A 14,590-nucleotide genomic window follows, 5' to 3' on the forward strand; every position below is an offset into this window, starting at 1 on the left:
ATTTGGGAGCTTGAGGAGATGGGACATATTGATGTTTTGAACTTAGAATATCATTTCGATAGGTCTTAATTTTATTTCACTGTCATTACAAACAAAGACCTATTCAAGTGGCTTTTATTAAACATGTCGGTGCGATGCTTTGTCTGTCTTAATAATTAGCTAATGTGACATCTTAGCCCCTGTAGTTTTTTTGGCTGCTTTTTCCATGCCTCGAGGTTCGAACTGTTGCCGTGTTGGTTTCCTGGGGGAAGAAGTTACAACAGTGGGATATTTGGGAATCTACTGGAGCTTTTATAAAATGAAAGTTTGAGAAATGTCGAACATGCTAACAATCGAGGAATGGTGAACATGGCATAGCTGCATACAAATGCAATAGAATAAAAATAGTATTGATAATAAAAGAATATTACACTTTGGTGGAGGCTTATGCACAGCATTTTTAGATGTGAAGTTAGTACAACAAAACACCCAGCAAGAAGTATTATTTGTCAGCTATGTACATAAAAACCAAGACAACACAAGCACTGCCAAGAAGTTTTATTCAGAGACTGAAGGCATTTAATCAGTTCAGGAAAGCTAGTTGCATCCACACATCATTCAAAACCATTTCACCCTGACTAAGCTCAAGTCTTAATAAGTTAGACCTGTGATATATTAAATTGATCCTCTTGTGCAGTTGTCATGAATGAAGAAATTAACTAAAAATGAACATTTCAGGCTTTTATCAGGCTTTAAACATGCTTAGTTTTGCTTTAATGCCGGGCTGTGTTAAATAATTGATTCAGAACTAGAGATAGACTGACATGGATTTTTCAGGGCCGGTACCGATTAGTCAAGGATGCCGATAACCGATATTTGGAGCCGATATTCATTTGCAGTAAAGGGGAAAATATTGTCGTCAAAATGTTGAATAATACAAACTCCAACACTTAACTTCGTTTAAATGCCTTTAAGCATATGTTTATTGAACAGTTTTTTTAATCTTAGACATTAGACATCTTTGTTTTAAAATTCTAATAAAAAGTGCAGGGAGCTTCCAGAACTCAGCAGCATGTCTTATAAAGTTAAATTTAAACTTAAACAAATAAATAGCTCTCTAAAGTTTTCTACGGTAAGTAAAGCAGGGAGAAATGAGCCAAAATAACCCCGTTTTAAATTGATCTCTTATTGGCCGTCGGATTTTTAAAGAAAAGGCCGATGCCAATATCCGTCAAAATGCAGAATATTGGCACCGATAATCGGCCTGGTCGATAATCGGTCTATCCCTATTCAGAACCAAGAAACAATGGTAATCCTCAACAGCAAAAGCAACTCTAGGGACAATCTGATCACAAACATAATATCAAGTCTGCAGAAAACAGTCTGGCTCATTTCACATCTTCCTGTTGGCACTGGCAAAATAAAAGTTTACACCATCACTCTAAATTGGTAAGCATATTGGCAAAAATGTTAGTTTTTGTCTCAGGCTGTTCTTGAAAGAAATAGACAGTTACCGGGGACACAGATGTGAGAGCAGCCTTGAGGAGCCTATCTCTGACAGGGACAAGTGGAGCCAGATCCCGTCTTGCAATCCAGACAATGGCAGCAGAGCTGGTGAACTTATCTCCAAGTTGCAGATTGCTACAGTTGTTTGTGTTTAAAGGTGTGTCGTCTACAAAGCTCCAAGGAGGGCTGAATGTGGACAATGTGGGACAAGTGGGCTGATAAGAATCCATTGCACAGGGAAGCATCACCGGCTGTGGAATCAGATACTTTTTTTGTAGCTGCATTAATAAATCCTTTTTGAATCCCTAAAATCACTTTTCAATCTTGAGTATATTTTGGCAACTTGTTTATGTCTTTACCTGGTTGCCATGTAATTAGTGGGATGCATTATGAATAAGTGGTTAGAAATAAGAATCCTTGCAGGGTGAGATCAGTTCTGCTCACCCTGTCAGGAATCTAATTTTCATTACCACCCATTAACTATGCATTATCATTTGTGTAGAGTCAGGCCTTTTGATATCAGTCCTGACGAGGATCTTGCGGAACAGCAGTTTTTGAGACTTCCTTTTTTGACCTAATTTCTCAACCCTAAAAGGGAATGACCCTCTGTTTTTTCCTTTTTTAGGCAGGCAAGGCAGGCAGCTTTATTTGTGTAGCGCATTTCATAGGGCAACTCATCAGTTAGTTAGCTTTATCTCTACATGTTTGGGTAAGTCTACCTTCTTCATTGCAAATGGATTTTAGCTGCACATAGCTCATCGTAACATACCTGTGTCCCCAGTGCTGTGCAGCCCTATTAGTTTCAATTTCCCTTCCAGTGACTTCGCCTGTGCTGCCTCATCTATCTGTAGGGGGGCTGAATGGCTCCCAATCAGCTGAGACAGGTTATCACTCTGACACACTGAGGCAAAAGACAGCTCTTGTCGAGAGATAGCTTATCCCGTAGTCCTCTTTTCTTCTCGCTCCCCTCATGTCAGGTTCTTTGCTTGTTCATGGAAGTGCCCTGAACACCATCTGTCTCCCTGTTCCTGATATAGAAAGAAAGCGATTTTTTGTGAACCACTGAACAGAAAAAGAGAGCACTCCAGCAAATGCAGTTGTGTGTCTTGTTTGTGCGTGATATTTATCCAATGCAACTGGACTGAGGATGAGCTGTGATTTTTTTTTTTAGGCTGTCTTCACAATCTTGGCCTGTTCTTTCTTTATGAATGCTACATTTGCTGCTTGTCATGCTTCACTGCAGACGTTGATTTGACAGCATAGAGGTCCAGAGAGGCTCCAAATTTGCAGATATATTGACTTCAGTTAAGTGAAGGACTCTTGTAAAATCACAGCCTCCTCTAAATTCTGGCATAATGGTTACCCAGTGTGCCAACAAGAGCATGAAGGACGAATGTGATGTTTTTCTCCAAGGCTTTTCGTCTGTCAACATTTTTTAAATTTGAATTAAACTTCATAGTTGTTGGTATGCAAACCACAAGGCAACCTGTAAAAAAGAATCAGCTTGAAGAAATTGATTCATATGTACATGCCACTACCAATACTAGTATCAATAACAGATCTGCCGCTGATACAACCTAAAATATGGTTGTTGGATGTTGGTAAGTCAGCTCGTCAATGCAGTAATCTGATATCTTGATATAATATTCCCTTGAAAAAAACATCAACTAGTTTCAGGTGAATCATCTTTGCAACAAAAAACTCAACAGTAGTACAGTGCTAATAGTTGGTGAAATGTATAATAAAACTAGCAATATGTCATTAATCTGAGCTTTTCTAAACATACAATGCAATTTTTTCATTACATATGTATTAGACACAGAATGTAAAAACATGGTTGTAGTCTCAATGGCATCTCCTGTTGGTTTCTGAAGGAGCACTATGAAGCTCAGAAATAGTGGTAGCCATATTGGATATGCTATCTCTGCACTCACACAATCACAGACTCATGGAGTCACGAACTCATGGACTCAAGGACTGTGAGACCTCTAGGGGCTCATGGTCTCACAAACTCACAGGCTAAGAGACTTTTAGAATGAACAAATGAGCATAGTGACCAAAACAGTTTGCTGTAATAGGCTGTAAACATGTTTTTATCTGCTACAAAAATGGGCATTTAGAATTTAGTCTAACAAGAATCCCTTGACTTTTGGAGTTAGCCTCGAGCGGACACTCCAGAAAATGCCGTTCTTTGCAATGGCTTCATTTTTCAACCCCAGAGGTTCCCACTTGGTATTTGTGAAGTGCTCAGCACCAGCCGATACTCAAGTCTAAGTATAGGGATCAGTATCCTGAAGGGAAAAAGGCATCTGAACATCTCTGTCTCTGCCTAATAGCAGCGCTGCCATGTTTCTTTCTCATGGTTTATGTAGTTTTTTGAAGGAGTAAGCCGATGTCTCCCACTCTGCTAATTTAGCTCCACTTTTTGTCCATTGGTCACTATGCAGTTGTGTTTTAATGAGTGTAGTCTGTTAGTCCTTGGTTAGTCAGAGCATGCTTTAATCATTATGATCCTGTCTAAAGTCACAGGAGGGTAGACTGTTGGCTACTTGCCCTGTTGGTCCCTGTCCTCTATAGCCTGCTAACACTTCAGAAATAACCCACTGTAAATGGGGCCAGCACTGAAAGTGATGCATCCAGAGTGGTGATAGCCAGGAGGGGAAGAGATGCGGGGGCCAAGAGGAGGAAAGATGAAAAGAGTAAATCCTCATTACGTGTCTGCTAATAAAGAATTACCTCTGTCAGCCGTACCGTTTTATTGTTGGAGAGTTCTCATCCATCAAAAAAGGCGCTTGTAGCCTCAAGCAAAGAATTGCTTTTAAAATTACTTTCTCTGCCAACAGGTCCTTAGAGACTTGGATAAGGGGAATCAGGTAGAGATGGGGACTGCACCATTTGTGAGAGGAAGCCTCCTTAGAGTCCCCTGGGCAATGGGCTCTACCAAACTTTGACGGAGATATCTTTTTTATTTTTCCCGACTTAATGAGCTTGCTGAGAATATAGAAATGTAGAAAATGAGTGTTGGCTACACATGAAATAGCAGAGGCTTATTCAGATTAAATTAAAAATGTAAATCTTGCAGAGTTTCAGTGTATGTCCACTGGAGTTTACAAGTCACTCCTGACTGAATAGGTTTTCTGCAGCTTGGTGTAGAAACAAAGTATGTCAGAGTTCAGTTACAGAGGTAAAAGCTCCACAGTTTTTTCTATTAACCGGCACTCTACCTCTCACCTAGGCCAATCAGAGGTCACAGTGGGCTTTCCTCAGCTACCTGGAAGAAATGGAATTGCCCTCTCCTTTACAAACACAGCTCTGGCAGCAGCTTACTTTTAGAGAGCCACTGCCCCAGTGAGGACAGCATCTGAGAATTTCTACCTTTGTTGTCTGACAAATTCAAACGCTAAACAAAACAGCTTTGGTGGAGAAGACAGGACAAGTCAAGTACATGGAGTAGTGTTATTTTCTTTTCTAATTGGCTGCAGCCTCAAGGGTTTGTTATCTGGAGGGAAGCAGAGATGAGATGCAGTCAGGACGTCTGTTTGCTTTTTAGCCCCCGTGTGGGATGTGAATGATAGTTAGAACCCTGAATGATATCATTAGTGAACTACTGGCTTGGCGAACACACTACAGTCAATCAGCGTGGAGAGCTCAAGAGATAGCGAGATGGTTAGATACTGAAGCGAGACCGTGGGAGGGCAGTTGTTATCCCCTCTGTGTTTGAATGTTTATTGTTGGGTCTTATCATAGTCACCAGAGTTGACAAGGAGAAGAGAATTTGTTGACTTCTACTCATGTATGATACTTTGATCTGGGAAAGTGGACAAAGCAGACAAAGCCCGGCACATAAATCCAGTTAGATGAGAACGTCCAAAATTCAATGAAAAATGTTAAAAAGCTGCACTAAAAGGTCTTACAAATTTCAATCAGTACGTGGCAGGTTGAGGCCAGTGTTAATTTATTCATAACTAATCACTTGATTGAAATTGTAAAAAGAATATGTCCATAACTTAGGTCTTTCCACCAAGAAAAGCTTATTCCATAACATGAGGTCAAAGTTCCTTACAATCTGATTCTTTTACATGTGTTTTTCAGAACAATTGCCATACCTTGATAGATATATTGATATTCACAGCCATGGTAGACACTTCTAAGGCAGCAGTTATAGACACAATGCTAATATTTTTGTAAAACTATTAACCATATCCACCATTTTTCTTTGGAATATTGGCATGGTAATTTTGAATTTGTACTCAACACAAAGGGTAAACACTCAAAGACATAATTCGGGGGATTTTATTAAATTTGTAACTAGTGTCAGTGGTTGGACCACTGCTGTAATACATGCAGAATGTGGTTTGGTGTTGACTTGCTGAAATATGTCATGTCTTCCCTGAAAAAGACAATTTCTTGAGCACAGCATATGTTGCTCATAAACCTGTATTGTTCAGCATTCTAGCACCATCCAAGATTTGTGAACTACCCATGCAATGGGCACTTATGCAGCTCCATACTATCACCAATGCTGGCTTTTGAACTGTGCCCTTATAACAAGCCGGGTTGTCCCTCTCCTAGTTAGAGTGGAGGATGCAGTGTCCTGGATTTCCACAAAGAATGCCAATTTTTTATTCACAGGACAGTTCTTCCACTTTGCCTCAGTCCATCTTGTATGGGTTCAGGCCCAGAGAAATCGCCTGTGTTTCTGGATCATGTTTGAACATGGCTTTGTCTTTGCATGGTGGTAGATGAATTTATCCCCAAATCCCTTGCGATTTTATGCTGAGGAAAATAATTTGGATAATATGTAACTTTTTGCTCATGCAGTCTCTCACAAAGTGCTGAACCTCTTCCACCCATCTTTACTTCTGAGAGACTCTCCCTCTGTGGAATGCCCTTTTTATGCCCAATCATGTTAGTAACCTGTTGCAAAGTAACCTAATTAGTAGGGGTGAGCCCGACTAAGGATTTGCTCAGTCGAATCTGATTCATCAGATTTTGCCCATTGTCGACGAATAGTCGAATGTTTGTTGTTTTTCCTTATTGACCTAAAGTCTGCATGATGGTGACCGCTTGACAATATTACACATAACCATTTACAATTAAGAGACTCGTAGCTTAAAGTAAAAGGGACAACAGAATATTATAAGCATAAAACTTAGATTTTTTAAATCTGTATTGCAAAAACAACGAGGTGATGAAGGAGAGAAAACTCCAATAAGGCCACCATCCGTTAAACATGGAACAACGTGCCACAGATATTTATACAGTGTTCGCACAGAGGAGAGCAGCACTGCAGAGGGTAGTTTGTCTAACTTAAGGCTAAACATTTGTATAATGTTCATAATCAAACCTGAACCAGCTAGAGGGTTTTTAAATCTCTTAACAGAACCTTTTAAAACAGTCTTTCATCGCGTCTTTGTCGGCGTGAGTCTTTTCAAATTGTACGTGAGGAAAACCATCATGTGTATGGGCAGAAGTGCGCTCCTTACTTTGACTGTAAATCCTGTCTTTGAGAATATCCTCCCTGATGGTGTGGAGGTGGATGGGATGCTGTGGATTGTTTTTGAGGCTTCGGACAGCTTTGGGTATTCCTGCTCGTTCGTTTGGCCCCGTACATTTTTTGTGTGATCCGGTAATCCTTGATCTCACAGCCCTCTTCATGAAGCTGCTCCTCATCTTCATCACTATTTTTTAGGATCAACTGAAGTTTTATTTCCTGACATTTTGAGCTACCATGAACGTAGAAAGATTTAAAGGCCAGCTGAGGTATGTCTGCTCCACAGGTCCCCGTAATATGGTCCACCTTTAATTACCAGGGGAGATTTAATTACCACTTGAAGGAGATTTAACACTTCAAGAGCTGTTCTCAGAATTACATTAAATAAGTCTATATTTATATAAAAATAGGCTAAATGAGACACTATTTTTAAGGGAAAAAGGAAAATAATGTATAATTAGACATTGAGCACCCCCATGGTTTGAATGGAATGATCCACATTTCATATGCAAATATTCGACTATGAGATTGGCAGTCGACTAAGGCTTGTTAGAACGAATCGTCGAATATTCGACTATTTGGGGTCACCCCTACTAATTAGTTAGGTCAGGGGTTCCCAAACTTTACCATGCCAAGGATCCCCAAACAGCATTAGCTGCTGGCCGGGGACCCCCTTTGCAAACCCACAGACAATGCTTCAAAATATGTAAAGAAACATCCACTTTTAGAATGTATTTTCTTACTTTTATTCACTTTCTGTAATTATTACATTTGTTTAGCTTAGAAAATTATTAACATACGTGTTGGAAAAAAAAAAAAAAAATCAATTTTTTCCCTTTCCTCCAATTTTCTGAGGCCTCCCTAGCGCCCCCTGGTGGGCCCCCACTTTGCAAACCACTGAGTTAAGTTATATAATGCTTATAATAAAAGCGTCCATTGACAGTTAAGTGTCTTTAAGAATTAGTGCTGTGCACACAAGTTTTAGAAGCCTGATGTTGCCTGCAAATTCCATAATGTCACTTCCTGTACGGTTGTCATGATACCAGAATTATAAACTTAGATGTGATGCAATTAAATGGTAAATGGTAAATGGACTTGTACTTATATAGCGCTTTTCTAGTCTTTCTGACCACTCCAGCGCTTTTACACTACTTGTCACATTCACCCATTCATACTCATTCACTCACTGATGGTAGAGGCTGCTAATTAGTAAGGGACCATCAGTGTTATCTAATCTCATTCATTCACATTCACATTCACACACCTCTGAACAACGAGGGAGCAATTCGGGGTTCAGTGTCTTGCTCAAGGACACTTCTGCATGTGACTGCTGGAGCTGGGATCAAACCGCCAACCTTCCTATTGATAGACGACCGACTACCCACTGAGTCACAGCTGCATCTAAAAAAGATATACTCCATGTTTCTCAACAACAGAGAAGTTAGTTTTAAATGCTTAAATAAAAAATGAATCATAAGTATTGATGGTTTTTACTCTCCTAAGTTCTAAAGCATCAAAGTGCTGCTAATGCTACCTTTGTGCTTGTAATTTTTCAGAGCCAAAAGACTATTTAGATGAACTGAATTCAGACTTGGGTAAAAACTAGCTGCCAATGTTTTTGAATATGAATTGTTTCTTTAAGCCATGCTCGCACCTCGCCTTAAAAATGTAGATAATTACCTTCATGTCAGTTATAGTTTGTCAAAATAGGTGTCATCTAATTTTAAACTTGACTATCATGTCATTTCTTATTGCAATATTCATTTCAGAGTTACAAGTGCATATGGTTTTGTAGTTACATTGCTGCAATGATTTACTCTGACAACGCTTACACACCCATTGTGACTGCCCATGTTTGAAATGACTCATTGCTACATTGTAAATAGATCAAGTGTATCCTGTGCTGCTTGAATGAATAATTCCTTGTCAAGATCAGGTGATCAGTGTTCTCTGACTCATGGTTAAACACAGTGACAAGGGTCTCTGTCAGGTGACAGTAGAGATTACCAGCTCATGTCAAACAGGCTCTGTCAGTCATTATTATTACCCTCATGATGCAGGCATTAAGCTGCACTGAGGGTTAAGGGTGGGGTGATCAAATAGATTTATCTCAGGCAGGGAGTCTCGCCGGCAGCCAACAAACTCTGAATTACGGCACAAAAGATGCTGTGTGAACAAAGTGGGACGACGGGGAGGAGTGCTGTGTAGTAGCAGCACAATGCTGTCAAAAATATCCCCGAAAGTGAGAAATGGAAGGGAGAAGAAGAGAAGATTGTGGCGTTTAGACGTGATAATTATGCAAGGATGCCAGGGACATGAGGATGAGTGTTGCTGGCTTCCATCTGTGCCCCCTCAGCGCCAGCCCTTCACAGACCGCCACTGTCACAGAGCACAAACCAGCAGTAAGCTTTAAAGTACTGTAGCAGGGTTTTTGTGGTGGATCTCTTCAGCAGAAATACAAAACACATAGGCTAGATTCACACAATACAAATCGACACAGTACTTATTTTTAAGGTTTGAAATTCTGCATGTTTTTTACGTCTAATGCAACAGTCAGAGACCACATATGTTTAAAACGGAAACTATATCATACTGAAGTCTCTGTATCATTGTTCCTTGTATCATAACTCAGCTTATTTGTGTCTCAAAGTGGAGTTAAATACAGTGCAGACATTCCTGGAAACAGTTAGTATTTGATGCCATTATTATCCATGCTTATGCTCCTTGCATATTTTCCTCCAGCATTAAATCATTACTCATGGCAGTAAACATGTCTATATGAATGATTGCTGTTTATTTTACCTGGCTTGAAGTCAGGAAAATGTAGAGCTGCTCTGAAATTGGTATCAGTTCCAGCCTCTTACACAGCCACTTACAGACATATCAAGCAAGAACACATTTATAAACACCAATCCAACACCATAACATGATAATACCAAACATCAACAGATTTATGTGATAGTAAACACACAGTGCAGTGCTAGGGAAGAATACAATGTTGTGTGAATATGTTTGTCTTATATGGCTAGTGCAGTACCTCTATGGTGTTCTAGTAGTTTTCACCTATTTATGTTGTGTATTTTTGTTGTTTGTGGTTGTCATTTGCATGTGTTTCTTTGTCTGTGGATTGTTAATTATTAGCTAAATCTGCACAGCATTCAAATTCAAGACATTTTTTTTGTAGGAAATAGCGAAAAATATTAAGATCCGCACACCAGGAAGCTCCCATTGACAGGTTTATTCACAGAGTGCCATTTTAAGCCAATATGCTCTTTCTCAGGTTATATTGTCCTGCGGGGACTAAGCGGCAACCTCCGGTCTCAAACTATGAAGCCCATGCAGAAGTGTTCTAAACTGCAATTCATCAAGAATCCGCTTGAGGCTGGCTGCAGAAACACCAGAAACCACATAGACACCAATTCAACAAAGACGATCTTTGCAGCATTAATAAACATGTTTACAGCCTGGTTCAAAAAACGGCTTGGCTCTATGTAGCTAATTTCTCTATCGGCACACACTGTACGGGGGGTGAATTTTTTTCTAACGCAACGATTCAGAAGATAATATTATTATGGGTTTTGCCCAAATAAGGACATGACTGACTTGACTCCCGGACGGGAAACTCATAGCTGTTGGCTAGGAGGCTCAAACTCCGCCTCTTTACGTCACACTCTGCCTGGTTGAGTTCAGCATTTCCCTTATGGCTGCCGCCGTTGATTGGCTTCAAAACAGCGCTCAGGAACAGATGGGTGATGTCATGGACACTACGTCCATTATTTATACAGTCTATGGCGGGGACATCTATGTATATTATATCGTATCGCATTATATTACATCGCATGGCATCAAATTGTATTGTAATGGAACTTATCGTATCAGATCTTACTGTATCGTATTGTAACATATTGTGTCGTATCGCATGGAATGGTATCTTAATGAATCGTACCTTATTGCGTGATACGGTATCGAATTTAACATATTGAATTGTTTTGATCTTATCGTATCGCATTGTGCTGCATTGTATTGTATTGAATCATAATAAGTTGTATTCTCCTTTTTTTCTACCAATAATGCTGTTTTGTTTGTTTTTAACCCTGCTGGTAACACACTTGCTTGGCTGATACTTGTTACAATGTTACAATGTCATTTAGCAGACGCTTTTATCCAAAGCGACGTACATACGAGAACAAGAACAACACAAGCAAAGATCTAGACAAGAGGAAACAAGATCAGTACGAGTAACAAAGTGCTTCAAGTCAATTTGGGTGCAGGTACTGCCAAGCAGTGTAAAGGTAATGCACAAAAGTAAATAAAGATTTATTTATTTTTCTTAATAAAATAAGGAACATCTACAATGAAGCAACCAAACAATTTAAGACCTTTCTTTATCATCATCAACAATTAACATGTCATCACCACAATAATGACCAAAGTACCAAGTGCTGGGTCACTCCAGACCTGAACACAGATTCCCAGAGTATAGCAGGACAGTGCGAGTCAACTGTAGCTGGACGACATGATCTGCCACTGGGGACAACAGTGGAGAACAGTCTAGCTAAGTGCATAGTGCTTCCTAAAGAGCTGGGTCTGTAGCTGTCTTTTGAAAGTAGAGAGGGACTCGGCAGATCGAATGGTTCAATTCATTCCAGTGCAGATGTTGCTTTTGGTATTGAGAAGAATAAAAAATGCTGTCAGAAGATTTTGTAAAAAATGTACCTCGATTTCTAAAAATAAAAGCTCGAGAAACTTGTAAATATATGTAAAATGTGCCTACACAACATGATTTTAAGAGGACTGACATAAAAATGTGAAAAGAGGTAGAATTTTCTTATAACAACAGCTCCCGCTCTCCATCTCTCCATCTGAAGCTCCAGAGTAAAACTGCAGTCTGCAGACAGACGTGAGTGGGTGAGCCTCAGTCAGATATATCTGACTGACAATTTGTAATGTGATTGTGAGTCTGTGTCTCTCTCATCGGCATGCAGACATGTGGGCACTTTGAGAGATTTTATGGTGGCAGAGACGCTTTGTAGTAAAGGAGAGTTAACATTCAAGTCTGCAGCTTTTTTTCTACTCTGCTCAAGTGTTTATAGGGAAAATAAATAATCCCTGTGAGTTCCTGGGTGCTGTTCTAAAGAAACAAATGTACACATATTTTGTTCTAATATCTTTAATATCAGGAAAATCATTTTGATTCATCATTAATTAGAACATTCTTTAAAGGTCAGAGCAAATTCACTTCTAGGTCAGACAGCTTGTTAATTAATACTTCTAACTCTCCATATCTTCATATCTCCAGATATAGATACAAATCTTCTGTAGAAAATTATTTGAATCATAATATTCTTTACACATGGTATAAAAAGAAGGGACCAGTTTCAGCTGAGATGCAATTTGAACTGCCATATATGTAACCTTGCTGTGCACTGTTTACCACAGCTGGCAGCCCTCCGTGCATTGGCACTAAAGACTATGCGAGGATGCAACGTCTCCTCAAGTTTAAATCAAACAACCTCTATTTTTACTTCCTCACATGGTCAACTTTTTGCTGCTACAGCACATATTACACCAATGACACACCGGTTACATCCTTCTGAGCTGTCCCTTCCTCTGGACCTTCCTGTTTTCTTCACTCCTCTTTTATTATTAATAATATGGTGTCCAACAATAACTTCCAGCAATAAGATACAATAGATCTACATTGAAATGTCACAATTTTCCTCCAACAGATGGCACTGCATTGCTTTGTGTTTGATGATTATGAACGTAGTCAAGTACAGGTTTCGACTTGTACGATTCAACTAAGGGTTTTAAAGGGGTTTATTGATGTTCATATCCTCATATCCTCTCACTTTTCTGTCCCCTCAGAGGCCAGCAGAGAAATGTCGCTACGTGGTGGGCAGCGTCCTGAGCGAGGGGGAGGAGAAGCCAGATGAAGAACTGCAGGAAGAGTATCAGAAGTTTGGCTTCAAATTGTTTTCTTTGCCTGAAGTGAGCCACGCTGTGACCACCAGCTTCCCCTGCAACACTACTCTGTCCCATGTGCTGGGACCTTACAGAGTCTACCCCAGACTGTCTTCGTACATCGAGGTAAGGACAACATAAGAATAAATGACCATTATGTGGTATTACCTGTAAACACTGAAGTCATCTTCAGAGGCTGTTTACACCCGGTATTAAGATTCATCACAACTGGATGGCTTTAAGTACACTCAAAGAAACAATTAGTTGGGTGAACGTAATAAAATGATGGAAAGAATTTCCACCTTATTCAAATGCTTTCATTTAGCAAGACACAATTTTGTTGAACCAACTAATTGTAAATATGTTGAGTGAACATAAAGTATTAACTAACCATTACTTATTTGCAATGTTTGGGTCCAACTTATTTTTGAATGGTACAATAACACTAATTAATCATGCTGACTGAATAAAACTAAAGTAAGTTCAATCCATCCATAATTCTGACCGCTTCTACCGTTCGGGTTTGCAGGGAGCTGACTTTGGGGGGAAGGCAGACAACTATTCACGCACACACGCCTACGGGCAATTTAGAGAGACCAATTAACCTGGTGAGCATGTTTTTGAACTGTGCAAGGAAGCCGGAGTACCCGGAGAGAACCCATGCATGCACAAGGAGAAAATGCAAACTCCACACAGAAAGGCACCTGACTCCAACCCAGAACCTTCTAACTTTGAGGCAACAACGCTACCCACTGCACCACTGTGCAGCCCGTATGTTCAATCCCCAGAAATGATTTGAACTGCGAGACAGACCTTTTTATCATGTGAAAATAAACTCTAAAATAGTAATTATTGAGAAAATAAGATATTTTTGACTTGTAAAGAAGGTTTGCATTTCGCAGTTTAAACGTGTCAACTTAGTTTACCCCCAGTTGGTGTCAAGTTTGGAAAAAGACCACAAAACAGACTGGGTTTGTTGGAATAGAACTCTGTTCCCCAGAGAAGGCTAACAATGACAAACAAAAAATATGGATCTTGACTTGGTAGCCTTTAAAATAAATGCTTACAGATTAAGACATTTCTCCACCGTAGATGTCTCTTGTTACTGCCACCTTCTGCTCTGGAGAGGTATTGCAGATTCCTACCTAAACCCATTAGGTTGTTTTGACAAAGCAAACTTGTAGTTTTAAGGATTTTGCATGTCGTGTTAAAACTACATGAATTAAAAAAATGTAACCACTAAACATGAATTAATATAATAGAAGCTACATGTTGTAGGGGAGAACGGGGTTGGTTGTCACACTTTTTACTGTTTTGATGATTGCTCATTATCAAAACATCTTTCAATAGTCATTCCTACATTAAATTGAAGCTTAAGGTGTTGGCTTGAAATGTGTATCCCTCTCATTTTCCAACTCATTGTAACAAAGAGGCAATTAACTATCAAAGCCACGCTGACACATTGTGACAACCAACCCCATCACGGGGATGGTTGTAACACACTATGGGGTTGGTTGTCACAATGGTATTTCAATGGGAAAAATCTTTTAAAAAAGGCAAGAAGGCAGAAATAAATTTGAAAGTTTAATTGCACTGACAAGTGATAGGCCTACATAACTTAATGCATTTTAACATAAAATGAGCAAG

At 39.5% G+C, this 14,590-nt stretch overlaps 1 protein-coding gene across 1 annotated transcript in view; it reads left to right on the forward strand.

Annotated features, from left to right (window-relative positions):
- Positions 1 to 14,590, forward strand: part of tex264a (testis expressed 264, ER-phagy receptor a) — a 100,337-nt gene that overhangs the window by 11,278 nt on the left and 74,469 nt on the right. Inside the window, exon 2 of the mRNA XM_034692343.1 lies at positions 12,848 to 13,069. Coding sequence (XP_034548234.1) covers positions 12,848 to 13,069 — 222 coding nt within the window. The remainder of the gene's footprint in view (positions 1 to 12,847; positions 13,070 to 14,590) is intronic.

This window comes from Notolabrus celidotus, chromosome 1 (assembly GCF_009762535.1).
Source record: "Notolabrus celidotus isolate fNotCel1 chromosome 1, fNotCel1.pri, whole genome shotgun sequence".
NCBI classification, from domain to species: Eukaryota; Metazoa; Chordata; class Actinopteri; order Labriformes; family Labridae; genus Notolabrus; species Notolabrus celidotus.